This window comes from Chaetodon auriga, chromosome 18 (genome assembly GCF_051107435.1).
Source record: "Chaetodon auriga isolate fChaAug3 chromosome 18, fChaAug3.hap1, whole genome shotgun sequence".
Taxonomy (NCBI): Eukaryota; Metazoa; Chordata; class Actinopteri; order Chaetodontiformes; family Chaetodontidae; genus Chaetodon; species Chaetodon auriga.
This window is the reverse complement of record NC_135091.1, coordinates 19,704,675-19,730,536: the sequence shown is the minus strand read 5'-3', so window position 1 is coordinate 19,730,536 and position 25,862 is coordinate 19,704,675. Positions and strand designations below refer to the sequence as shown.

Below are 25,862 nucleotides of genomic sequence, written 5' to 3'. Positions count from 1 at the left end.
TGTACACCTCAATGAATGGCGCTACTTCAAATGTTCAAAGATGTTCAAAGGGCTGTGCGTGTGTGTGTGTGTGTGTGTGTGTGTGTGTGTCGTTGTTTGGAGGCAGGGGGACTCTGACATCACACCATCCTGAGAACCTCTGGTGAACAAACATCAGACAGGATGCAGGTTTTAAAATGACCTTCTGTCAGGGAACTGTTGTCATTCAGAGGAATTTCCTCACAACACAACTGGTGACTTTTTAAGGCACCATCTTTTTTACCTGACACGTTTAGATCAAAACATTTAACCACTTATCAGTATTAGCATGAATATTACTGATTATCTGTTTTTAATAATGTTCATTTATTAGCTGCAGTACTTACCAACTAGATTTCAGACGTGAACAGATGGCAGTCTGCTGTCAAGCACGTTTAAATTGAAAAAGTAGAATCAGTAAATTGCTTTAGTTATTTACTATAGCGACTTAGTAACTTAACCTACACTATATGTGATGTTGAGCTACATAATGGTGACCAAAACCCTAACCCTTTACAAAAGTACAGGTTTGGCCTTGGCTTAGCTCAGGATCAAAACATGATTGGGGCACACCTGCTTTCGACTGAGATCTTAGTCATTCTGTGTTGATAACACTCAATTTATACACGGGCTCTGGCTAAGAGGCCCTCTGACCCTTTGGACCCCTGTGCCTGTGTCTAGTGGGCCTATTCAGTAATCTGTCAAAGCTTGCAGAGCTTTCTTTCCAGTCATTTTTCAGACGGAGATTTGCAATAACCAAGTGTTAAAGAGTTGTAGTATAGTGGATTCACTCGACTTGGCAATAGTGGCCTGAGTTTATATTGGAAATACAGTATCGTGCAGCTTTTCTGTGAATATTCACTTTGATCATGAGACTCTTTCCTCTGGAACAGTTAATGTTACAGGCCCCACTGAGACAGTATATGTGTATTCATTGAGTCTGTTTTGGAATTGGGGCAAAGTTTCAGTGTAACTGATCCATTTGTTAATTTAAGAGATGATCCAAAAATGCTTAAACTCAAATGTACCAATGAGGCAAAAGTGAAGAAAATCATTTCAACTTTAACTTTAAAATTCTAAGGTTGCATCCCACCACGTTCTCATTTACTCCTCAAGTTGCTAAGAAGCTCAGTGACTCATGTCTTAACGTGAATATAAAGAAAACAGTAGCAATGTATTTTGCTAATAAACAAAAAACATTTTGTGTTAATTGAGGACAAATATAAATAATAAATAATCAAAAATGATAATGAAGTTAAATATTTAGGTATGAGTTCGGACTTTTGAAAGCCATATGAAAAAGATGAGTAAAACTATCAAATGTAACATTAGTTAATTAAGACATATTAGGAACTTGTTCACAATAACCCATCAAAACATTTTTGCATGCAATGATGTTTTCATATCTGCATTAGTGCATATCCTGCTGATCCCAGGCCAGTAAGACTGTGCTGAAATGTTTGATTGGTATAAGATCATTGACAATTCCACTTCTTCCTCTGCACCACTGAAGAGCTTTTTTTCAGCTTCGCTCTGAGGACCTCTCAATCTGCCTCTGCAACTCAGACTTAAACGTCCCACTGCAGCAGTCAGCATTTGCACAACCTGTGTTTTCATTTATGAGCATGGTGGTCATCTACAACAAGAGGAGACAAGCTTATAGGCTTAAGTTACTCTGCAGATGAGAGTGAATAGAACATACCTGCAGTGCAAAGGGCTCATTTGGCAGAAGAATTCAAAGTGAACCACGTCATTGTCGGGGGCTTGATATTACTGTTCTACATTTTTGCTTAAGGAAGAATTTATATTTCTGTTCCTGCTGCAGGTGTGCGCAAAGGGATTTTTCCTGAGCGAGCAGGATGTGTGCTTACCATGTAACTGCAAAGGCCACGCAGATTACTGCGATGACATCACTGGTGTTTGTACAGTAAGTTTTCCCACATTATCATTCGCTGAAGTATCAGAGTGATCAAGCCACTTCAATGCATTTCATTTCCGTGAACAAATGGGAGAATGCTGCCATCAACTGTAATGTTATCTCTCTCAGAACTGCAGGGACCACAGTACAGGGGATTTCTGTGAAATGTGTGAAGATGGCTATATGCTGGCCCCCAGTCTGGACGGACGCCACGTATGCCGACCCTGTGCCTGCCCCCTCTCCGTCCCTTCCAATAAGTGAGCTATTCCATTCTTGTTTCTGCAGCCATAAGACCGTGACTGTGTGTTGGCAAGCACTGGGCGATGTCTGAAATACTTTCCCCTGTGTGTCCGGCCAGTTTTGCAGTGCGCTGTGACAGAGGAGGTGCCATTCTGCGGTGCAAATGCCAAGAGGGCTACGCCGGACATGTCTGTGAGAGGTCAGTGCGGAGACGGCTTCCGGCATAAGCACTGAAGTTCTTTGTGCACATTCAATATCAAGTACAGATTACTGGCTTACAGTAGGCTCCAGTGCAAGCCACCAGAGAACAACTGCAACATCTGCTGTATATATGCAGCAACTACTCTATCTCCCATGCAACAGCAGCTTTTTCTTTTTCAAAAGTTGTAATAGAATCGAGACAACTTAACAGGTGAAGTTTGGAGCCAAACCTAAAAACTAGCTGAAATTAGCTGCTAAAGGATACGCACAACTGCTTCCACAAGCATGCACAGATTTTCTACTCTCTGAATTACTGTGTGAATGCAGACAGAGTGAAAAGTTCTTCAGTGGAAGCCTCAGCCCCCTATAACCCACTGCTACCACAAGACACTAAATACTGAAAATAAAGAAATCATTAATAGACTTCATTGTAAAAGAACTTCTGGCACGCACAGAAAACCAAAGAGAGCACCCAAAAGTGTTTTTGTCCCTCACTCACTCATTCTAACAGGCAGTGGTATCATCCTATCCAGGTGCGCTCCAGGTTACTATGGCAACCCAATGATGATTGGTAATTCCTGTAAGAGATGCGACTGTAACGGCAATTCCGACCCTAACCTGATCTTCAACGAGTGCCACAACGTGACGGGCCACTGCCAGCACTGCTGGGCAAACACCGCCGGTGCCAACTGTGAGAGGTGTGCTCCAGGTTTCTATGGCGACGCCATCAGTGCTAAGAACTGCATAGGTGAGAGCAACGAGTGAACTCCTCCTTAACATTTATTCAAGAGATGTTTGAGTCACGCTCGCCAGACTGACGATGTTAATTAGCTTCCGTGTTCAAAGGTAATGCTGGAGTGAAGGTGCAGTTGTTGCTTAATGTTCTTATGAAAGCTGAACAATTCTAAGCGTGCATCTTAAACCAACATCAAAGCAGGGTGTATATTGAAGGCAGGGAAATTGAGTTTGTTGACACAGTTGTTCTGGCAGACTGCTGAACATTCCTCTCGTAGACCACTGACAGCAGTTCAGCATTCTTCCAGGTCCGTGTAGCACAGCACAAGATGACCTGAGATGTTATGTCACACTGTGTTGGAGTCAGCATATGAACAGCTTCAACGAATTCTGTTTTTCACCACCTATTGTTTTTCATCTCAGCGATATCAAAATGATTCTAAACAGTATATGCAGCAGAGTTGGGAGTTGTTTTTGTTGTTTTTCACTGCTATCTGCTCTCTGCATGTATGACATCCTGAAGCTGTTCAGTGGAAAAACTAGACAAGGTCACAATTCAGGATCAAGGATTACCTTATGCCTTTCGAGGTCCTGCAAGTCCAAAAATAACCCTTTCCACTGCGCTCATGCCATTATTTGACATCTAATGTTCCCACCATTGCATGCACATATGTCTGTCACAGAGTGCGAGTGCAATAGCTGCGGAACCTCTTCATGTGACGACAGAACAGGAGTGTGTCACTGCAAGCCAGGCGTCACTGGACGACTCTGTGACCAGTGTGAGGTGAGAGGAACTGCCTGACTTCCCAGTCCAGGTAGTATTTCTGCTGGGAGACTCAGGAATTTAATTTGTAGCATTGATAGGAGTGATAGGAGTTGAAGTGTCAGTTGAAGTGCTGATACGGTGTGTTGGTAAAAGGTTAATCACTGCAGTGAGCTGAAGTGTCAGCTCAAGTGAGAGTGCAGAAGACAACTGAAGTGTTAGTTAAGGTGCATTGGCTGAAAACAGCTGGACTCTCATTTGAAGAGTATGAAAGTAGTTGAACTGTCCATTGAAGAACAAGGGATGGAAACAGTTGAAGTGTCAATTGAGAAAAAGCCCTTGAGATAGTTGCAGCATATGCCCTTGATACGTAATTTGAAGTGTAAGAGAAGAAAGTAGGTGAAATGCCACCTCAGAAGCATTATTTTAAAACGACTGTGATCTGTAAAATCATGCTGTTTGTTATAAAAACATGCACCAAAGTTTACAGGTTATCCTGGTTCAGATTTGATCTCTGTTCCATTATTACCAACATTTCAGCTCAGTTGAGTTTTGTCTCCAAATAACATGGTGTAGATAATTTGGCTAAAGTGTTTTTGGGACAATCTGTCTGATCGTCATAGTGCTTGTATCCCATAACCCACCGAACTTACTTTACTTAATACTTTAATGCGTATGATGTTTTCATAAGTGATATAAATTATAGCCAAAATATAATAGATGGGAAGTATCCTTTGAATGATGCATGACAACAAGCTTGAAAATGAACTTGAACAGCCAGATATTGGGCTCTAACAGCGTTCTTCATTCATGTAATCTAGGAGGGGTACTCGGGTTTCTCCAGCTGTCAGGGCTGTCGGAGGTGTGAATGTGGGCCAGCCTCCATCCGCACCACCTGCCACCCTCTCACCCACAGCTGTCCGTGCCACCCGGGGGCCGGAGGTCGTTACTGCGAGCGCTGCCTCCCAGGCTACTGGGACTACAGCCCCTCTGGCTGCCAGAGTAAGTCATCTGTCCATCATATAGCATGTCCAATGTTCTCTCCCCCAGACAAATGGTCTGGGGGTGCAGATAACGCTTTCCCAGAAGCAAAGTCTGCGCTGAGCACTCAAGTTCCCACACCCACCACCACAGTGGTTTACATGATGTCAGAGAAGAATCTGCTGAGAGCTGTGACCCTGTGGCCAGAGACTCTGTGGAGAGCTGAATGACATCACCATGCAGCCCAAATCTATGCACACACACAGCTGCTAAAACCATCAGTCCCACACAAGAGAGGCCACCAGACAGATGTGCAGGCCTAAAGCCAAGACACCATCTATGGGGTCGTGATATATATTTGATAACTGCACTGCTGATCAAAGCTTTAGACGGATGTCCAGAACTTTCTGTCTTAAACTGTGTGATGAATTGCATCTGTTCTGTTTTTTTACAGAGTGTGACTGTGAGAGCGGCCACTGTGATATGCATACAGGAGAGTGCCTGCCAGAGGCCGCAACAGTCAACCTGTGCAACATCAGTAAGTGGAGCTAACAGCTGTAGCAGAGACTCCACTACCACAACTTTGTTCAAGTTTATAACACATTACAGCTGAGCTGTAATGCTGTCATCACTTATTTGCTTTTAGGTTGTGATGAGTGCATTTGGCATCTGATTGGGGACTTGCGGCTCTCAAATAAGACACTAGACCAGCTGAAAGTCGGAGTGCTGAACATCTCCACTGGGGCTGCTGCTAACGACAGGCTCAAATACTACAACTACACTGCTCATCGACTGCAGGTACTTTTAGCCTCTTTTAGCTCATTGTTTTGGTTTAATGGCCCACAAATGTATTGTTTGGTCCAGTTTCACCGTATTCATCCACCTTGTGTCCTGTCATCATGCAGCAGTTTTCCAGCAAAACAGTTCTGACTGGACACAAACTGAACACTAAATGAGAAAAAACAATAGCAACTAACAAGTGAAAGTGGATCATTGTATCAAGATGATACAGTGAAAAAGTCAATTACAGTGCTGCAATACACCATAGTTCTTGAAATGCAGTGAACGTCACGGATTAGTCCTGTTTAACAATAAGGTTTATGTTTAATTTTTCCTTTACATGTTCCTTACTGTACATTGCCACCATTTCCACCATTCCTAATTCATTATAATGTGGTATAATAAATGAATTAATGTCCTTTGATCTCAGACTCAGTTTCAAGGCTGGAGAAACAAGTCCTCTGTGATGAAGGCCCAGAGTGGGGAGCTGGAGGAGGCCACAGAAGCTGTAGTGATGGACATCAAACAGTTGGGAGAGTCGGTCAGCAAAGCAATCATGATTTATTTCATGCACATTAACCATTGAAGGGCAGGCTTTAGAAGTTTAAGCCAATGTTTGTTCCCTAGGTAACATGGATGCATCATATCTTAACATGTACATTCAAAAATCAGATTAAAGTACTAAAGTGTTTCAAACTTCTTTACTGCATACTCATGTGCTTCTAAACAGTATGTCAGTCAAATCTGTGCATTATTTCCACTGCAGGGTCTTAACAACATAAGACAGTATACAAAGTTGGACCTGACATGTTCTAGTTGTTAAAATTCTTTCTCTGTCTAATCTTTGTGCAAGACACCTGAGAGTTCCAGCTTGGTCTTTCGAGGCCAGTGACTTCAGTCACTGATTGATGTGTCATTGATTAGTTTTTGCTGTGGTTTTCCAGGAGAGTGTGGTGAAGACTCTGGGGAACGAGTTAGACAACGACACGCTGGAGACCTTCACCCTGGCTGAGCAGCTCAGCACAAACCTCACGGATCTCAACGTGCGCATTGAAGGTACCAAGCAGCTCTGCAATAATAATGCAGTAATGCAATAATGAACATTATTGACTAGCTTTTAGGAGTTTTGCAGGCTGCATACAGTCATTTTAAATATACAGTATCCTACAAGTGCCAAACTATATGAAGCCAGTTGACCTCTGAGTCTACACTTGCAATGTGCTTAAGTTGCTAACTGATATATGTGTGTAATTGTATGTGCACAGAGATGATCCATGACTGGGAGCTGTACAGTGTTCATCAGGATGTGGATCCAGAGGTGGTCAGACAGAACACTGAGGTGGCCCAGGGAATGGTGAACTGGATGAGGACACTGGATCTGTCTCCACGAGAGCCCATCGCCACTGACGAGTCGACTGAAGCCCATGACTGTGAGGACATACACAACAATTCACAAAACACACACGTGCTTGATGCACTGATTATTTCTTGTTACTTTCATTGTCTTCATTTCAGTATGGCAAGACAGAGTCCTCATGAAACTGTATCCAAATGACTCTTTCATTTTTAGCCACAACCAGCAGCTCTATTCCTGGTTCTGTCGGTTGGTTGGTCGGTCAGTCCACAAAAGATTCTCCACACAATCCTAAGCGGTCACGTGTGTGTGTGTGTGTGTGTGTGTGTGTGTGTGTGTGTGTGTGTGTGTGTGTGTGTGTGTGTGTTTGAGAGAGAGAGAGAGAGAGGGAGGAAAAAAATGGTGTGTTTTTATGTTCATGTCAATTGGCTAAAAGGGGGCTTGGCAATGGGAGTCGCTAGAAAAGGGCACATAACTTAATGTGTGCATATAATGTGGATGCACGTGGTCGCAGCAATTGCGAATTTGTGCTCGTTTCCCATTAAAGTGGAGAATGAAGATTAGAAAGATAAAGATCATTAAGGCTTACATGTTTCCAGGAAACTGTGTTCATGTGAGGAAAATCGATTGGTGACCTTCAACTAATGTTTAAAGTGAACATGTGTAAATTGTTTTGAACAATGGCTGATAAAGGACAGTTACGGGATGAAATGACTGTAGCATAACAGAAGAAAAAGTAGAGAATTGTCATAAAGTCAGTAAACTGTATTATACAACAATAATTTAAGCTAGCATTTGCTAACCTTAACCATTATCCAGCCCAAGCTCCTGATACCCAGGCAAAGTAGATTTTCTAGCCTGTAGCAGCAAAACCCCTGAGGATACTGATGTGAGCAAGAATGTGTTTTGTTTTTTCTGAATTCAGCTTTTCATTTGAAAGCCACAACAAATTTTCGAAAACAGATGTAGTATTTTCAAATTTGAATGCAAGAAGGAAAGAGCAGAAACAGCTCTGGAAAAGGTCCATTTGTCCCGTCAGCCATGTGAATGAGAGAGAGAAATAATAACCTGATACTGCTGAAATTACAGTTACAGAAATTACCAAAAAAAAAGCCAGTAATGGACAACACAGCACCACAGGCATTTTTGAAATAAAATACAAAATTTATGCTGCAGGATTCATGTACATGGACAATGAATTTTCCATTTTTTCACTTCACTCAACAGGACTTTCTATTTCGCTAATGTGTTTCAGTTGGAAGAACCGCATCCATCGTTCTCATTTTAGACTTTCAAAATAAAGCTTGCTGAGAAATGTTTATGGTGATGGTCATGTCGGCTTAGATTTAGGTACCCACACTACATGGTTAGATTTAGAAAAAGAATAAGGTTTGGGTTAAAAGGACTATTGGTTTCACACTGGAGCGTCTTGTCTGAAAGTCCTGTGACCACGTCCCTGCACAGACTTTGTCACTCTGTGTCCTTTGTTCCTCTTTATCAGTTTGAAAGTCGAGCACAGTGTCATGATAAATATAGAACATTTGTGTCCATTCACATGAATCTATGCTGATATTTAGCAGGTAATATTTGCCATGGTCACCATCATGTTAGCATGCTAGCATTTGCTAATTTGCACTCAAAATAATGCACAGGAGAGGCTGATTGGTCCCGTAAAGCATTGGACAAATAATGGTGAGACAGTGGCGCCAAATGAAAGTCAGCAGATAATTAGTAATACATTGTTATACTCCATCCTGAGCGGAACAAGAATATCTTAATCTGATGTCATGGCATCAAGTACTTGTCGACACGTTTCACTCTGGACCAAAAATAGCAACCTGCTTGTGGCACTAGATTAAAGGTCAGGGGGTCGTCACATTCCTTAGATTCATGTTTCATTCAATTATTATGAGAACAAGCACTGTTATACAAGAATATGTGCTGATAGAAGTTTAATTCACTTAAACAATAAAGAAAAAAGCATTGCTGTGTTCCAAAAACACAATTACATTTGGACACACACACATGAAGACACAGCACATAATTAGATACATGTTGTTGCATCACCAGCCCACCAGTACTGAACACACACACACGTATTTGATTTTCACTCAGCAACAGAGTAACAGAAATAGCCATTTTGGCCTGAGTGTCTCCAGTAGCAAGTCCTGAGTCACTCAAATATCACACTAACGATGATTCTGTAAAGTATTGGCTCATGTTTCTGATTGTGTTCACAGTGCTGAGGCGTATCCGTCAGTTGGAGAAGAAGTTGATTATCACAGAAGGCCGCCTCCCACCCGTCAGGGAGGTCCTGTCCCGCTTTTCCACCAAGCTGTCTGATGCTCAGGGCTTTCTCCAGAAAGCTGCCAGCACCGTCCAGGAGACGGACAACAGGAACAAAGCCAGCATCCTCAAATTCCAGAGGAATCAGGTGATTTCCCATGACCCCCCAGTGCCACTCCCTCCTCTCATCTCTCCTGCAGCTTCTCATGCTGTATCTGTCAGAATGGATGCATTAGTCCTGTCAAAGAGCCGTCCTCCCTTCTGTGAAGGAGTGTTCTGGCATGGAGTCCCTCCTCTAAGTGTGGTCTGCTTTATCTCCTCAAACAATCTTGAGATTTGTTCTATCACATGGAGGTACCTGCCCCGAAAACAGCCTTTTTTTAGCATGCACTGCACAGTTGCAAAAGGGTGTGAGAGAGAAATCTGGTTGTTGTTTGTCAGTCATGTCAGAGAAGTCTACAGAAACACAAATCCATCTGTGGAGCTTTGGACTGTTGTATTCGGAGGAGGATTGCACAAGATGAGGGACGGAGGGCTTGGGAGCAATGCAGCAATGTAAATTTTTCCCATCATAATATTGAGTCTACACACAGAAAACCTGACTTTATTTTCCCATGATACATTCTGTCGCCAACACACAGATTTATTACTATCCATACAAGATTTAGACTGCTCAGAAATTATTTAGTATGTATGGTAGAGTGGTCGTAAAGATATAGTGGTGCATATACGCAGATATACTGCATATATCCACCTCTGGGCAGGAGGATTTGCTATGTATATCTATCATAATGTAGCTAGGGATACATATTATAATAACATCTACCTCGCATTCTCCCAGGTCACAGAGGAACCACCCTAAAGGCCCAGTGATCGTAGTATATTTAAATAAATAAATATCAGACATGACACTCTGTGCTGGATTACTTGCAGCATTTGAAGCAAGTTTTAACCCTCTGTAAGTTCATGTTCATTCTGTAGTGAGATGTAGAAATAACTTTAAAACATATAAATATCTAAACATATGCCAAGAAAAATGTTTGGCCTTAATGTAAATACACATGATTTGTAATAAATGAGCTAACACGTGCAAAAACACTGTTATGGGCTGTCCAGTCCTTGAGTTTATATGCTGTATCTTAATGTCATTTCCTCTGGATTTGTTGATTTACAGCTGTGTAAAATCATGTGTGGTTGGAATTTGGATCCAGGAAGTTGTGATTCAGCCCTCGTCGTCATGCCTTGGTTGACATTATGGGTCTGCTGTCCAGCAGAACAGCTGCTGCAGAGTTCTGTGTGTGTCTGTGTTTGTGTATTTGCGTGCGCATGTGTTATCAGGAGTGGGGATCTCCATGATCAGGGTCTCTGCTGTAAATCAATGCCATGAATGGTGTACTAACCAAACATGGAGCCTCTCCTAATCTGGGGCTCTTCCTAGCCTCAGCACAGACCGGTCGACACTAGCTGCAGCCACAGTGTGCACAGTGCTGGGTGACCACAGCCAATCAAATGATCTCATCATTGTGCCATACCCAGTCATGCAGTCAAATTATCAAACCGGGGATACCGCGTCCATGTGGACGTATGTTAACCACTCTCCCACCTGGATGCCCCATTGTCATAGTTTTTCATCTGTGAACACCAGCATGGTGTGAAAAAAAAGTTCTAACAAGCTAAAATTGTGTCCCACAATTGAACTTAAAAAGTAAAATACAGACTAAACTTTAAATCTGAATATAGACAAAAAATAAAAAAATAGTGTTTGCTTTAACTATCAGTCTCATGTCCTTGTGTTAAATACAAAGTTGGAGCCAGGGGGTGATTTGTTTAGTTAGCTTAGTTTAGCTTAGCACTGGAAGTATGAGAAGACAACAGTTAGAGGTTTTACAGGGAGTTTGTGATGTAGCGATTTCTTGGTGAGCAACAGATGACAGAAGTGAGTTCAGAGTGTTATTGTCACAATGATGTTGCTACAATGGATAAGCTGTTGTTCACAAAAAAATGCTTCCAGCGTGTACCTCCGTTTATATTGTAGCTACAATGTGTACAAATGAGATATAATATGTTTATTAGTGAGCTTTACAGGTGATGAAAGGTGTTCAGCTTCAATGCCAGGCTAGCTGTTTCCCATTGTTTCCAGTATTCATGCTAAGCTAAGCTAATCGCCTCCTGGCTTTACTCCAAATGTAACATACAGACATGAGTGGTATCAATCCACTCATCCAACTCCTGGCAAGAAAGTGAAGAATTGTATTTGCTGAAATGACAAACTGTTCCTTTAGAGACAGTGTTTCAGGGTGTTTGGTGGCCATGGCCCCTGAGGTTTAAGACACTAAATATGTAATTGCAGTGTCATCCTGTTCGAGTCCATCTGGAGATCCACCTTCTCATTTCACAACTATTTCTACTGCATCATATCTAATAAAGACAGAAAAATGATAAAGTAGTATTGGAATAAGTTCTGAAGCTTGAATTGTGGCTAACTTATCATGTTTATTTCCTTTGGCCCTCAGGCTAGGCAGCAGAGACTGGCAGAGGATCACGCTGCTGTCAACGAAACACTGGATATAGCCAGCGGCTTCATCTCTGAAACAGAGAGGACTGTGGCTGAGGTGGATGCCATAGTGCAGGTGAGGCCTACATGACTGTAATGACCCATGATGATTTCATAGCTGGGGTCAAGGGTGAGAATGAAGTCCCTGCTGTCCAGTGATGCTAAGGTTCTCTTTATGGCTCACTGAATGAGGGAGTATGTATCATAATCTAATAGACTTTGATATGGAGCTGCAATATCTCAGAGCCTGCATTGAATTTATTCATGAAATGGATTCCCAAGATGCAGGCTGTGTCAGATTCTAAAGCTGGCCAATTTGATTTGGAAGCAATTTGTGGATTGCTAGAGATTGAATAAGGCGTGTTCTCAAACAGCTCTCCCTTTTTTGTCCAGTAGCTCTTTATTGAGTTACTCTGGGGGGAATTACAATCATCCTGACATAACAATGTTAGCTTGTCTGTGCATGTGTGTGTGTGTGTGTGTGTGTGTGTGTGTGTGTGTGTGTGTATGTGTGTGTGCGTTTTCTTCTATTATGGACTTTAAGTAATCACCAGGTAGAAAGATTCCTAGAATAGGACATAAATTTAAAGCAGTGGAATGTCCTGGCAAATAGTAAATGAAATATTTATGTATCTGCGTGTTTGCACGAATACACCTTTGCATACAGAATGTTACCGAGTACCATGCAGCAATTGATGGCGCCAGCCAAAGGCTGAAGGACAAGACGGAGCGTCTCTCTCTGGCTGACAGAGATCTGGTGCAGAGGGCCGACCAGCACGCTGAGGAGCTGGAGAAACAGGCCAACGAACTAGAAGAGTGAGACACTGTTATTTGACTCATTGTTAAAATAAAAATATTAGTGCATTAGATTACTACAACTTTAGTTCAACAGGATTTCCACGAGCACTAGAATTTCTTGGAAATTGGACTGTAACATCTATCATCCTGTGTCCTCCAGGGATCTGAGAGAGAGCGATGCCAATGGCTTTGTGCAGAGAGCCATAAGTGCTGCCAACGTCTATAACAACATAGTGAAATACATCGACGATGCCAATATCACCTCACTCACCACCGCCAACTTATCCCAGAGAGCTGAAGATGTATGTTACACGACAGAAACACATAGCATGCATCCACTGAGACTCCCATCACCATTCTGTAGCTTTGTTATGTGCTCTGTGTTTTAGGCCATCACTGGCATCAACGTGCAGCTTGGGTACCTGGTGACGCAGAGCGACAATGTTTTCAAGGAGTCTGTTACGTTACATTCAGAACAAACTGGTATGGTGTTGTCACAGACTGACATATCACTTAAAGGTTTTCACTGTAAATATGTCCATCAGATGTCCCTTTGACAGTTACTGTATGTCTCTGTGACAGAGGTAGAAATTGAGGTGCTTGACAAGACGAAATACATCGAGGAGACCAAAGAGACCATGGACAAAAACACCAATAAACTTGCAGAAATAGTGGAGGGTATCAGTGGAATTCACAAAGGTAAGGCATTGCTCAGTTATTTTTAAGTAACAGTGTGATGTTTTGCTGGCAAAACCAGAGACGGACCAATGTTTTACTTATTTTCCCATTTTTAAGATATAATTTAGTACTAGTAGTTTTGCCATCAATAAGCCGAGTTCCTTTGAATTTGAATCAAAGGGTTCCGTCAACTACTTTCACCATCACCTAAATGCTCTAAACCCCGCTATATCACAATTATCTTTCTTGGCTTTTGCATCCGTTACAGACAGAACACCACAGCGACTGGAGTTCACCCTGAAGGTGGCTGAGGAGACTCTCAACCGCTCAGCAGATGTTCTTCAAACCGTCATGCCTATCGCCAACAAAGTGGAGGAGTGGGCCAACAACATGCGAAACAATGAATACTCTACAGATGCTTATGAACAGGCTGTCTTGTCTGCCGGCGAAGCAGGTATCATAACTGCTCTAACACATACATATATTGGATATTTTAAATATCCTCAGTGGAAAATCTGCCGTTTTGTAGTACCATTCATGAGATTGCTCACTTTCCTCAATGTCCTGTTTGTATCATCCTGTTTAAATTCTTGTTTCCTATCAATGTAACTTCAATGTAACTTGTAGTGGAGAACCTAGATGTGCTCGTTCCTAAACTGCTGGACAAGCTGAAGGTTGTGGAGGAGAAGAAGCCTGTCAATGTGACCACCAACATCATGAGGATCAGAGAGCTCATAGCCCAGGCCAGGAGTGTGGCCAAGAAAGTTAGTTCATTTCATTAATCATGCTTACAGTGTGGTCAATTTAGGTCAGATCAAGCTCCCTTTAAGACCTGTTTCCTATTCACTAACCATCAAGGACACATACACAGACCACTGTCATAATCCCATGGCACAGCAGTTTACATATGGACAGTGTCACCAGTGACACTGGTGCATTTCCAAACATTTTTAAACTGCACACCTTCTATTGATAGACATCTGTTGCCTAGTTAACATTATACATAGAATTCAAGTGAGTAATGGCAGCTCCTAGCAGTGTACAGTGTACAGGTAGTGAGAGAGGTAGTGTGTGTTGACCAAACCATCAATAAACAGCACAGGTTAAGAGAACAGATGGCGCCATGCACAAGTAACATTACCATGAAATTAGGTTAAGGCCCCTCATTCTGGATACTACATTTGTTACGTTAGAATCTGTAAAACTTCCAGCTGTACACCCATGAAAGCACTTCAACTGATCACTACTGAACTGATTGAAGAACCTGATAAACTTTCACACCATTCATTAAGCAGCCAGAAATCGTATTAATATCCAGGACTCTGATTAGATAGTTCATTGCTCATAGATAACATGGAGATGTCCTTCTTTGGATAATGAATATTTTCCGTGGGATACTTTTGTGATTCAATTTACACCAACGACTTTAAGTCACTGTGCTTCATTTTCTACCCCAGGTCCAAGTGTCCATGAAGTTCAACGGTCAGTCCTCAGTGGAGGTTCACCCTCACAGCAACCTGGAAGAACTGAAGACAGTGACGTCCATCAGCTTGTTCATTAGAGTGGACCCTGACAAAGATCCCATCGAGGACCGTTTCATCCTATATCTGGGAGACAGAAATGTGAGGAATCCAGTGAAAACAAAAGTGGTTGCTTTGCCATTTGGGGTAATGAGTTACTATAAAACAAATGCCTACCACGAAGAATGCTAAGTGGGTACAACTGGGAGCCGTTACATCAAGCAAAAGCACTGTGGATCTGTTAAATAAGTGCTACTTAGCTAGGAGGTTTTATGATGGATATGTGGCCCAGGTCTGTTGCTGAAGCTTCACAAACTTGCGCGCAGAGGCCCAGGCCAGAGATGAAAGGCTGGGAGTAGTTTGCGGGCATGAATAGTTTGTTGTGATCACGGGGGCAGGAGTGACAGGCTTTGAAAGAGCACAGTTGCCCCTTTCAAAAGGTCTCCAAGAGACGCCTGTGACAATAGTGCATGTGTGTGCCTTCAAAGTTGCAGTTCATTTACATAAATACCGTTAGCCTCCACCCACCGGGGCACAGAAACAGTGCAGCTACCCAGTGTGAGGCCTCTCTGTTCTCTTTAACAACACTTCACCGTGGTGATATCCCTGCCACTGTTGTCTATGCAGTGGTGTTTGTCTGCGGCTTTTCAGAGTGGAATAATAGCCTCAGCATGAATACTATTGGTAGTCACAAATGAAGGATGTTTATGTTTTTGATAGCACCATATTTCAAGGTGAACTCACATTGAATATTGAACTCACCATGACGCAACATGCTGATTTCTGCTGTTTTTGTTCACAGGGTAGGAAGGACTACATGGGACTCGCCATCAAGAATGACAACCTGGTGTACGTGTACAACCTCGGGGGTGAAGATATTGAGATCCCACTGGGCTCCAAGCCTGTAAGCCAATGGCCCGCAGTCTTCAACTACATCAAAGTCGAGAGGTAATCAACTTTGGGCCTCATGCAAGAATCACTCATAAAAAAACAGATTTGTCAAATTGCTGCTATAAAGTGATCGAATAGAACTTGCCACATGAAAAGATTTTCTCCAATAATTAAATCTGAATGAATTTAAGTGTCTCAGTAACACAGTGGAGCAAAGTTTTTACAGCTGGGTTCCTGTTTTGATTGATTAATACGAACACACAGTGACAAACATGCACACCTCCTGTAATTTGGCCAGCAGTTTCATGCTGTTGCACTGCAGTGGTGGTGATGCACCAACAAATGTAGCTGTGAACAATGGAAGGCAGTGAAGAAGAAGACAGCTAATAAGTGAGCTTTGAAGAAGAGGGAAATTCAGCAACACGTTTGTGATACATCAAACGTGCATACAGTGGGTTCTGGTGAGTAATAGTGAATGTAAACACTGCTTATAATAAAGTCCACAGGACTCCTTTAATGTAACATGTATAAACTGCTACCTATGTTATTACCACCACAGCTTTCCAAATTAATAAGGTCGGAGAATGTATTTATTTCTTTCTCTTCTTTTCTTATTCAGTTCAGTTCAAATCCTCTTCCTCCAACAGCAGCCTCAGGCGTCTCTCTGCAGGTTGACATGTATTTTGCAGCTGAAATTCTTCTTTGGAAACATTTTTGTTAATGAACCATAATGGGACGCAGAGCCTTAGGTAGAAATCTTGCACTTATTACGCTAATAATCTGACCTCACGATAGTGCACCTACTGACAAACAGGAGGAATTCATTGAAACAAACAATATACAACAAGTCTGTGCAGTCGAGAGGGTTTGCTGAATCTGACTTGTGTGAGTGTGACTCAAGAAGGAAGAGAGAAGTCTGATAAGAATACAATCATGTTCTTCCATGAGGCCCCTGTCTCACATACTGCACGTCTACTGTGCTAAAATCACTTTGGTCACTCGTGTCCCTTTGTGCTCTTTGCTTGCAGGCTGGGCAGACATGGAAAAATCTTCCTGACCATCCCCAGTCAGAGCACCACAGACGAGCAGAAATTCATCCAGAAAGGCGAGGCACCAGGCACCGACTCACTGTTCGACATCGACCCCACGGATATGGTGTTCTTTGTTGGTGGTGTCCCACCAGATGTCAAGGTGATGCCTTTTTACAAACATTCCATAAATGACTTTATGGAAAATCATCAGTTTTTTTCCTAAATGATGACATTTGTTTGTTTTTTGACTAACCAGCTTCCTCCTCCTCTGAGTCTTGCTCCGTTCGTGGGCTGCATCGAGTTGGGTTCACTGAACAACGATGTGATCAGTCTATACAATTTCAAAAAAACTCACAGTATGGATGTAGTCACATCAACACCGTGCCCCAGGTACACATGTCTGTATTAGCCTGTTATAAAACCTGTAATCCAACCCTCTCATTTGATGCATGTGCATTATTAGATGAAGATCTGAAGATCATCACAGAGTCTGTTTCAAAATATTCAAATAATATTCATCTTTTTTTTCCTTCTGCCCTCAGGTACAAGTTGGCATTTTCCCAGAGTCGTATTGCGAGCTACCTGTTTGATGGGACGGGCTACGCACTCATCAATAACATTGAGAGGAGGGGCAAATTTGGTGTTGTCACAAGATTTGACATTGCAGTGCGAACTGTCGCAAACAATGGTGTCCTTTTCCTCATGGTCAATGGGGTAAGTCGAGAAACTACCACAGATCTTTTACACTGAAATACAAGGATAAATCTAACATCTCAAACTGATTTTTTGCCGTATTCAGAGAAACTCACCATGTGTTAAATGTTGAGTTTCTCAGACCTGAGAGGCTGGGCATTAATGGATATGAAAGTTCTATACAAAAATTTCCACATACACAATACATTCAACATACAGTATATCTCACTGTGTTCCATTTTCTTCTTTCTAGACATAATGACAACTGATGAAGTGTAGAAGCATATGTAGTTTTCATTGTTCAGTGTAACTGAAACGTCACTGTCACATCCTAATGTGTTTTGACCTCTTCTTTCCAGGATAAATATTTCCTTTTAGAGTTAAAGAATGGCTTCCTGCGCCTAATGTACGACTTTGGCTTCAGCACTGGACCACAGCTTTTGGAGAATAACTTACCAAAGCTGCAGATAAATGATGCACGATACCATGAGGTAGATTCCATCTTCTTTTTTTGCTGGTTAGACAATCCCATCTTGAACTTGTGAATGATGGGATGTCATGTGTTGCTCTAACTGTTGGTGCTGGGCCATTTGCACAGGTGTCAGTGATCTACCATCAGTCAAAGAAGGTTATCCTACTGGTGGACAAGAGTCATGTTAAATCAATGGAGAATCCAAAAACCACTCTGCCTTTCTCGGATATCTACATAGGCGGGGCTCCCTCGAGCATTCTCAAATCAAGGTCAGTTAAATACACGAGCAACCAAACGTATTACACTGAACATAACAAAGTCTGATTTCCAGAAACTGCATGTTTCTCATGTGCAGACCAAAACACTCAAAGCTGAACTGGCAGAGCTGGCCGTCACCCTTCTGAAACCCCAAGTGGCAGCTCAGCTCAGAGCAACGTATTTCACTTATGAAAGTCTGAGTCCAACTTCTGTGGATGACACCGCCGTTAAGACTGCATTTTTGATTTCTTTCTCGCGTAAGGGCACAGGAACAATTAGTAAATATAGTATTGACCTTGACATACCACTGTATTAAGTTATTGGAGGAAACATGTTAGCATTTTCACATCCATCAGAGAAAGAGCAACATTAGCATTCATTTAAATGGTGTCTCTAACCATCTGGCTCAGCTAAGCAGCTAAATGCTCCACTCTGTTCACCAGCTAGATGCTAGCTGTGTCTGTCTGCTGCTTGACATTGGACAGATAGAGTACAGTGGGTTTAGCAGAGCTTTTTCACTGAAAACAGCAATTAGTTCAGCTTCATCAGTAACCTGATGAAGGTCCTTGTATCAAAATATCGATGTCAATAAATGTTTCTGATTGCAAGTGTAGAGGATAGTGTGACACATGGTCTTCTATGCCCCTGCCCATCTTTTGGTGTGAATAGCTAAAGACCAAATAATTTTCTCAGGAGTTGGTGGAAAACAAATCAGAGCTAAATTGGAGCTATATTTGACAGGTGGCCACAAACATGAGTCCAAATGAATGCTGCTGTGCCTCTGCTAGATGTGAAAAAAGGCAACTGTTTGCTAAAATGCCAGCCATAACAACCTCACAAGCCCATTACTATCAGAGGTGTGTTTTTAGTTTGTTATGGAGTTCTTCTGCTCCCAAGTAGCCAAAAAATATACAATTGCACCTTGAAAGGAAAGTTTGTATTTCACTTTAAAGTTTCACTTCATTGCTTTGTGTTTGTCAAGAGATTTCCTTGTAGAAATTATACCTGACAGTGTACAAATGGGGCAAATAGGTAATTCCTTTAGTCTAGATATGGTTAAGACCCACTCTGCAATTTGGCAGGATAAGAAGGATGTTTTTGGCATAAATACCTTGTCTGCAGCAGCCAATAATCTCACAATAGGATGGTGACATTATGTGTATCATCACAGGCCGGAGTTGTCTGCTGTTGTGGGCCTGAAAGGCTGTGTGAAAGGTTTCCAGTTCCAGAAAAAAGACTTCAACCTGCTGGAGGAGCCTGGCACCATTGGCATCAGCAGCGGCTGCCCTGAGGAGTCCTTTGTAAGTGCTCCTTATTGCACTGCATATGTCCCTCCTGAATCAATTCTGATTATGGATGAAGAGTAAACTACACACACATGCAGGCTCACACACATCTACACACATACACAAACTTTCAATCTCAATTGAGAGAAAATAATTGGCTGTTCTAGTTGAACAGCTTTCACATGAGTCATTCGATATTCCCATCTGGGAGTCACTGACCTGTGGGCTGAGCAGTGAGTGACAGGTAAAGAAGCGATGACACTGAGGTGTGTTTTACTGTGACAGATGTCCCGTGAAGCCTATTTCACTGGAGAGAGCTACCTGGGGTCCACAGCAAAGATTTCACCCTTCGACAACTTTGAGGGAGGACTCAACTTTAGAACGCTGCAGCCCAGCGGACTCCTGTTCTACCACAGTGAAGGGGTAAACACTATTCTACATCCTGATACACAGGGAAAAAAAGTCATATTTTACAAAGTGGTATAATGTTAAATTTCAATTTTTTTGTGGCTTTTACTGCTGTCCCAATAGAATTTGAGGTTAGAATAAGGTTAATCACAAGCATCTTTGTCATAAATCACGACAAATCAAGAATTTACCTTGGTTGTTTTTTAATAGAAAAAAAGAACATCTCCTTAAGGCCTTCCTGTACTGCTGAGTAATAACTATAATCTTATTTTCTCCCACTTCAGTCTGATGAGTTCAGCATCTCCCTGGAGAACGGAGCAGTGGTGCTGAACTGCAGAGGCACCCGAGTTAAATCTCACAAGAAGCAGTACAACGACGGAAGGACACACTTCTTAGTGGCCTCAGTGAACAATCAGAAGTAAGTATTCAGCTTCACAGCTGCAGGGTCATGCTAACAGCTGTCCTTTGTGCACTTCTGTGTTGGGTTTTGAGTTCAACCAACTATAAATCATGCTTCCTCTCCACTGTAGAACATTAGACAGACTTGAATTTACACATATGGAGAGAGCAGAACTCCTCTTAGAACAGCTCTCCATCCGCATTCATTAAATTTCAAGAGTATTTGATTGCTTAACCCATGTGAGCCTGAATATGGAGAAAGTGTCAGTTTGGTCTATTGGCATATTTTTTTGCTTGTAGGAAAATGAGATGCTGACAGAAATCGAAGGAGAAACACTCACTCCATCAGTTTATTAAGTGGTTTATGTCTAATTTAAAGTTTTAAGTCCAATTCTGTGTGCATAAACAATCAAAGCACTGGGAGATGTATTTCAATACTGAATGCAGGTGGACATGAAGACAAATGAAAAAAACATCAAAGAAGAAAATCAGAATTATCCTATTCCCATTGTATCTCTATAGAAACTGCCTGTTTTTTTTTCTTATTATTATTTGATAGTGAGCTGAGCACAAACTGCGTGCAATTTCTATTGTCAGTATCATTTATATATTCCTTAAGTGACTGATATTCCTCTCTTATCTGTATTTTGTTTTGTGTTTTGTGTTTGCATGACTTTCAATTAATCATATCATACCATTTAGTAACACACATTCTCTTATAGCTACACATCAATAGGTTTATGATAGTTTTCTCATATGACATCAGTAGAATATTACAGGGACTGTCAGAGTGTGTGTCCTGTCCAAAGCCTGGTCAGATTACAGCAATGAGATTTGTCTGTTAGCTTTCTGGCACAAGTGCGACTGCACTAGCCAGAGCTGTAGCATGGCAGTGTGACCAAGCACTAACAGGAAATCCTCTGGGCACTGTGGCTATATTGGACCTTACTTTCAGTTTATCACCATGACAATGAAGACCTGGAAATCTGAAGAATTCAATAATTATCAAGATATAGTAGGATATGGTGACTAAAGAAAAAGTGAATGGCTGACTGGTCGAACTGTTCACCGTAGGTATTCACTGTTAGTGGACGACAAAGACAAGCAGGACAAAAAACGTCCGTCATCAGCTACGAGATCCCCATCAGGTTCTGCTGTAAAGACTTTCTACTATGGAGGGTCTCCAAGCAGCAGCTTCAAGAACTTCACGGGCTGCATCAGCTACGCCTACATCAACAGGTAAATAACCAGTGAACAGTCATTGCAGCCTAGAGTAATAGATATTCACATATCTGACAACTGCAATTGAGATTACATTGAGAAGTTTCTACATAATTTGATTCAATTTGGCTCCAGTTGCTGTTTGGTGTGGCAGCTTTACCCGCTCCCCCTCTATGTGAGGAAGACACTCACAAGTAAAGCTATCAGCTGAGTGCTTAAGGACATAGAAATTGTTGCTATGCAGACATGTTGGTGTTCTGAGAGCCAACTCCACACCTCTCTGTCCCTCCTTCTACCTGTATATCTGTAGACAGGACCGGGACATTGAGCCTGAGGACTTCCAGCGGTACACAGTGAAGGTCCAGACCTCCTTGCAGGACTGTCCAGTCCAGCGCCCCCCTGCAGGTCTGCTGTCAAGACACAGAGAAGACACTTCTAGAGCCAAACATAGCCGCTCACAGAGGGTAAAATGCCTTCAGTAGACCCCAATGAACACAGTTTTTGGGGGGATCTATCCTTTTTCTTTTGGTTGCAATGACTTGGGTCATCTTGATAACCAATAAATGTTCTTATAGGTTAGCAGGGAGAAGTTCAGCCTCCCCCTGGGCCTGATGGATCTGAAGAGTGATGACCAGGAGCCATCAGAGGTGAACATCAAGCCCTGCTACCTCTCTTCAAGTCCCAGAGCAATCCGCCAAGCCTTCCACTATGGCGGCATTGCTAACAGCAGGCAGCACTACTCAGACATCCCAGACTCCCTTTCTGAGAGGTATATCAAGCAAAGAGCTCTTTACAAGTAACCTCAAGGTCAAGTCTGTTCGAAAGCTCACTCTGCACATGTGCTTTCGAGTTTTTCTTTGAGTGTGCATGCATGACTGAATGCACCTACCATCTCCCAGGTCCCACTTCTCCTTGTCCCTGAAGACCCACTCATCCTTTGGCCTCATCTTTTATATATCGGATGTCCAAGAGGACAACTTCATGGCTCTGTTCCTGGCCCATGGGAAGCTCGTATACACCTTCAACGTAGCAGACCAAAGGGTCAAAATCAAGAGCGAGGAGAAATACAATGATGGTGCATGGCACAATGTAAGTTCTTTCGATCAGTGTATATGCATGGCTGGATGCATTTTAGTTATGTGTCAACAATTTCTACAGTGACGACCTCTCTTCTCCTCCTGAAGGTTATATTTATCCGTGATGGGAGCATGGGCCGGTTAATAATTGATGGGCTTACAGTGCTGGAAGACAGAGCTCAGGGAAGCAACGTCTCCTGGCATGTCAGCAGTCCCATCTATGTCGGAGGAGTTCCTCCAGGGAGAGCCCAGAAGAACGTTCAGGTATGGCTTAAACTTTATGGATTTAACATTGAAAACATACACAGCATGGCTCAATTGGAATGCATGAATATTCTAGAGAGGTCCGTCGCTCTGAGTAAAACAGTAACCTCTTACAACTCTCTGTAATTTGTAACTCTTATATTGTCATACCAGAAGGCATCCAGCTCTGCTCAGTTTAGACTGCTGTTCCCACAGACAGCAGGAAACCAGCATTGTGATCCTCATCCCCAACAGGAAGGCATCGTCTGATTTTTTTATAGCAGTATTCATTTTCTTTCCTATTACTCATAGTCACATGTTCGATTGTTGATATTGAAAGTATGAATTAGTGCAGCTACCCTATTTAACTTTTGCTTAAGAGCACACAATGGCCACAAATGGTAATCACTGGTAAATGCTAAAATGCATCATAACAGTCACACAAGTAACGAATCCAGAATAAACTGTGGTGGCAAAAGTGTACAGAACTGAGCAAGGATGTGTTTTATGTTTATGAATTCAACTTTTAATTTATAAGTATTTTACTTTTTTCTCCCACATTTACATCTCTTAAATATCTACCTCACTGTGGTTTTCAAAACTGAATATGAACCTTCTAACAAGCGTTTCCATGCGTGTCCCTTTCAGAGAAACTCTGCATACAGCTTTACCGGCTGTTTGAAGAACCTTCAGCTTGATGGCCAGTGGCTGTCCTCCATGACGGAGACTTTTGGGGTCACTCCATGCTTTGAGGGACTCTCTGAGGCGGGAACATACTTCTCAGAGGAAGGAGGATACGTCGGGCTGGGTAAGTTTCTCCTTTTTTTTTTAATGGATAACAAAAAGAACAGGCTTGTTTTTCCTCCAGTTTCAAACTGAAACTAAAGAACTATAAATCATAAATACAGAGTTTGCAAAGTGTTGATTTTGTGCAATCTTTCTTCCCCAATGGACCACCACCTAAATTTGGCAGGATCTGCAACTCTTTGCAAACTGAACATCTGTTATATTACATGGCTCATTAGATTTCCTTTTGGAAAACTCACAAGCCCCTCTGGTCGTCCACCATCTCATGTGCATGAGAGAGTTCGGTTGGGTGAGGGAACATGATGCCCTCAGTGCAGCTGTGGTGAAACTGGGTCTCTGCTGAGGGGGAGAACAGAGGACGGGGGGGAGGTGAAGACCCAAAGTAACATGGGAACTGAGCTGCATCTGTTAAACGAGTCGAGTAATTTCACACATGCAGACTCCACAGAGAAAAATGGCGGAGTAATGCAGCAGAGAGGTGAAGCCCAGAGAGGGTGAAGTACTCAGAACTCACTTCATCTCGCTCTCTCTGTTTGTCTCCCTCAGATGAAACATTTGACCTCGGGCTGAGGTTTGAGCTGGTGATGGAGGTGCGCCCCCGTGTGGCATCCGGAGTGCTACTGCATGTGTACGCAGCAGAGGGCAATTTCACAATGTTCATTCATCAAGGGGAGGTAAGTCATTGGCACAGTCATCCAGAAAGCTACACACATTCAGGTCAGGTAATTCTTCTCCTGTTCGCAAAGTATAGATACACTGTTGGTGTATTTTTCCAGGTCGTGGTTCTCGTGAAAGATGGGTCTCAGGAGTTCTTCACAAAGGTGGCACCGAGACAGGGTCTGTGTGATGGCACCTGGCACAGAATCACTGGTGAGAATTTTCAAATGAACATTGAAAAGCCAATTAAAAGAAACAGTGAACAATAAGAAGACTGAATGATTTACTCCTCAGATATGATGCTTTTTCAGACACTTTACACTGCATTTTTAATTGTGGTCAATATCTGATGCCAATCTGAACAATTTCACACTGTATTTATAATAAGAGTAACAAATATAAGAGAAACTAAACAAAGGCAAGTCTAAGTAGGTGGGTGTCGAGCTGCAGTAGATGCCAGGGAGGCCAGTGTAAAGAAATCTAGATTTCTGTCACAAGAGACCTTTTATAGACCCTGGCTAAAAGCTTTCCAGCAGCATTCTGCAGGGAGTATGAAATGCTCATCGCACAGCTTCACCGTTTTTGTTTTTTTTTTTCACTGTTTGTTTTATAGCTCTTAACTGTATGTTAAAGTGGCCCTGCTCAGCTGCTTCTAGTGCCACTTAATCTCACACACCATTTTGTCACTTTGGAGTTTTGCTGCTGTTAAGCAAAGGTCTAACAACTCCCTGTCCCTCACCTGAGCACCTCCATAGCAGCTCTCGTCGTCTTTTCTCAAGCACCACCATGAAGTCATCACAAATGTTGTGCTGGATTGACACACTTTGCACGGATTTGCATTGGCAAAAATCAATGCAACCTGTTTCTACAGTTACCTAGTTCCTCTTTCTTACTGTTATTTCTTTTCATTTAGTTTTTCTGTTGGATGAGTCTGTTTTGATGTGTCTAAAATCAGTTTGATTCTGTTCACACTGTCAATAAAACACATCCAAATCCCATATAGGGATCAGGTTTTGGCCACTGTCACAGACTGAGAACATTTATTCAATTACTGTATTGAAGGACAGTTTTGAGGTACTGTCTTATTGTCATTAAACTGAGTTTTTTCAAGCAAAACATACTGGGATGATCAACTTAGAAAATAAATATATACAGTACATTGTGTGGTGTAGTGTACACACTATATACACTATAATGTTGAGTTTTTATTGGATACTATGGTAAATACATTACATACATTAGCACTATACTTACATAAAATGCAGGAACTGGCAAGAGAAGGATATTAAAAAGGTCAAACCTGAAGCAGCAAAGGCCAACATATCTTGAAGTATAGTCTCTAATATGGGTCAACCTCCAGAAAGATCCTATGCTTCCCATTATGCAACTCCCTAATGACATCACTATTACATCATAAGGGTTTTTAAAGCTCCCTACTTAGCCATAGTAGAAATTCTAAAGCTGTTTTTGTGGACTGAGTATTACTAACCAGGAAATCCTCTTTATGTGTAAAATATGTAGGGTAACCCTTTAAAATGTGCTCACATGTTGATTCATCAGTACTAACAATTCTGTAATGTAATACATATTACAT

The 25,862-nt window shown here is 42.0% G+C and overlaps 1 protein-coding gene across 1 annotated transcript in view; it reads left to right on the top strand.

Moving 5' to 3' along the window:
• The window catches only part of lama4 (laminin, alpha 4), a 32,552-nt gene that overhangs the window by 5,612 nt on the left and 1,078 nt on the right, over window positions 1–25,862 (top strand). The window contains exons 2-38 of the mRNA XM_076757015.1: window positions 1,844–1,945; window positions 2,066–2,193; window positions 2,295–2,375; window positions 2,911–3,125; window positions 3,796–3,896; window positions 4,697–4,877; window positions 5,311–5,394; window positions 5,503–5,654; window positions 6,067–6,177; window positions 6,581–6,692; window positions 6,902–7,066; window positions 9,231–9,424; window positions 11,790–11,906; window positions 12,498–12,646; window positions 12,789–12,930; window positions 13,018–13,111; window positions 13,211–13,327; window positions 13,575–13,760; window positions 13,934–14,070; window positions 14,764–14,928; window positions 15,629–15,774; window positions 16,746–16,908; window positions 17,005–17,138; window positions 17,291–17,462; window positions 17,801–17,932; window positions 18,040–18,182; window positions 19,343–19,472; window positions 19,743–19,880; window positions 20,150–20,283; window positions 21,339–21,503; window positions 21,796–21,949; window positions 22,061–22,254; window positions 22,385–22,574; window positions 22,670–22,825; window positions 23,453–23,612; window positions 24,158–24,285; window positions 24,388–24,481. Coding sequence (XP_076613130.1) covers window positions 1,844–1,945; window positions 2,066–2,193; window positions 2,295–2,375; window positions 2,911–3,125; window positions 3,796–3,896; window positions 4,697–4,877; window positions 5,311–5,394; window positions 5,503–5,654; window positions 6,067–6,177; window positions 6,581–6,692; window positions 6,902–7,066; window positions 9,231–9,424; window positions 11,790–11,906; window positions 12,498–12,646; window positions 12,789–12,930; window positions 13,018–13,111; window positions 13,211–13,327; window positions 13,575–13,760; window positions 13,934–14,070; window positions 14,764–14,928; window positions 15,629–15,774; window positions 16,746–16,908; window positions 17,005–17,138; window positions 17,291–17,462; window positions 17,801–17,932; window positions 18,040–18,182; window positions 19,343–19,472; window positions 19,743–19,880; window positions 20,150–20,283; window positions 21,339–21,503; window positions 21,796–21,949; window positions 22,061–22,254; window positions 22,385–22,574; window positions 22,670–22,825; window positions 23,453–23,612; window positions 24,158–24,285; window positions 24,388–24,481 — 5,266 coding nt within the window. The remainder of the gene's footprint in view (window positions 1–1,843; window positions 1,946–2,065; window positions 2,194–2,294; window positions 2,376–2,910; window positions 3,126–3,795; window positions 3,897–4,696; window positions 4,878–5,310; window positions 5,395–5,502; window positions 5,655–6,066; window positions 6,178–6,580; window positions 6,693–6,901; window positions 7,067–9,230; window positions 9,425–11,789; window positions 11,907–12,497; window positions 12,647–12,788; window positions 12,931–13,017; window positions 13,112–13,210; window positions 13,328–13,574; window positions 13,761–13,933; window positions 14,071–14,763; window positions 14,929–15,628; window positions 15,775–16,745; window positions 16,909–17,004; window positions 17,139–17,290; window positions 17,463–17,800; window positions 17,933–18,039; window positions 18,183–19,342; window positions 19,473–19,742; window positions 19,881–20,149; window positions 20,284–21,338; window positions 21,504–21,795; window positions 21,950–22,060; window positions 22,255–22,384; window positions 22,575–22,669; window positions 22,826–23,452; window positions 23,613–24,157; window positions 24,286–24,387; window positions 24,482–25,862) is intronic.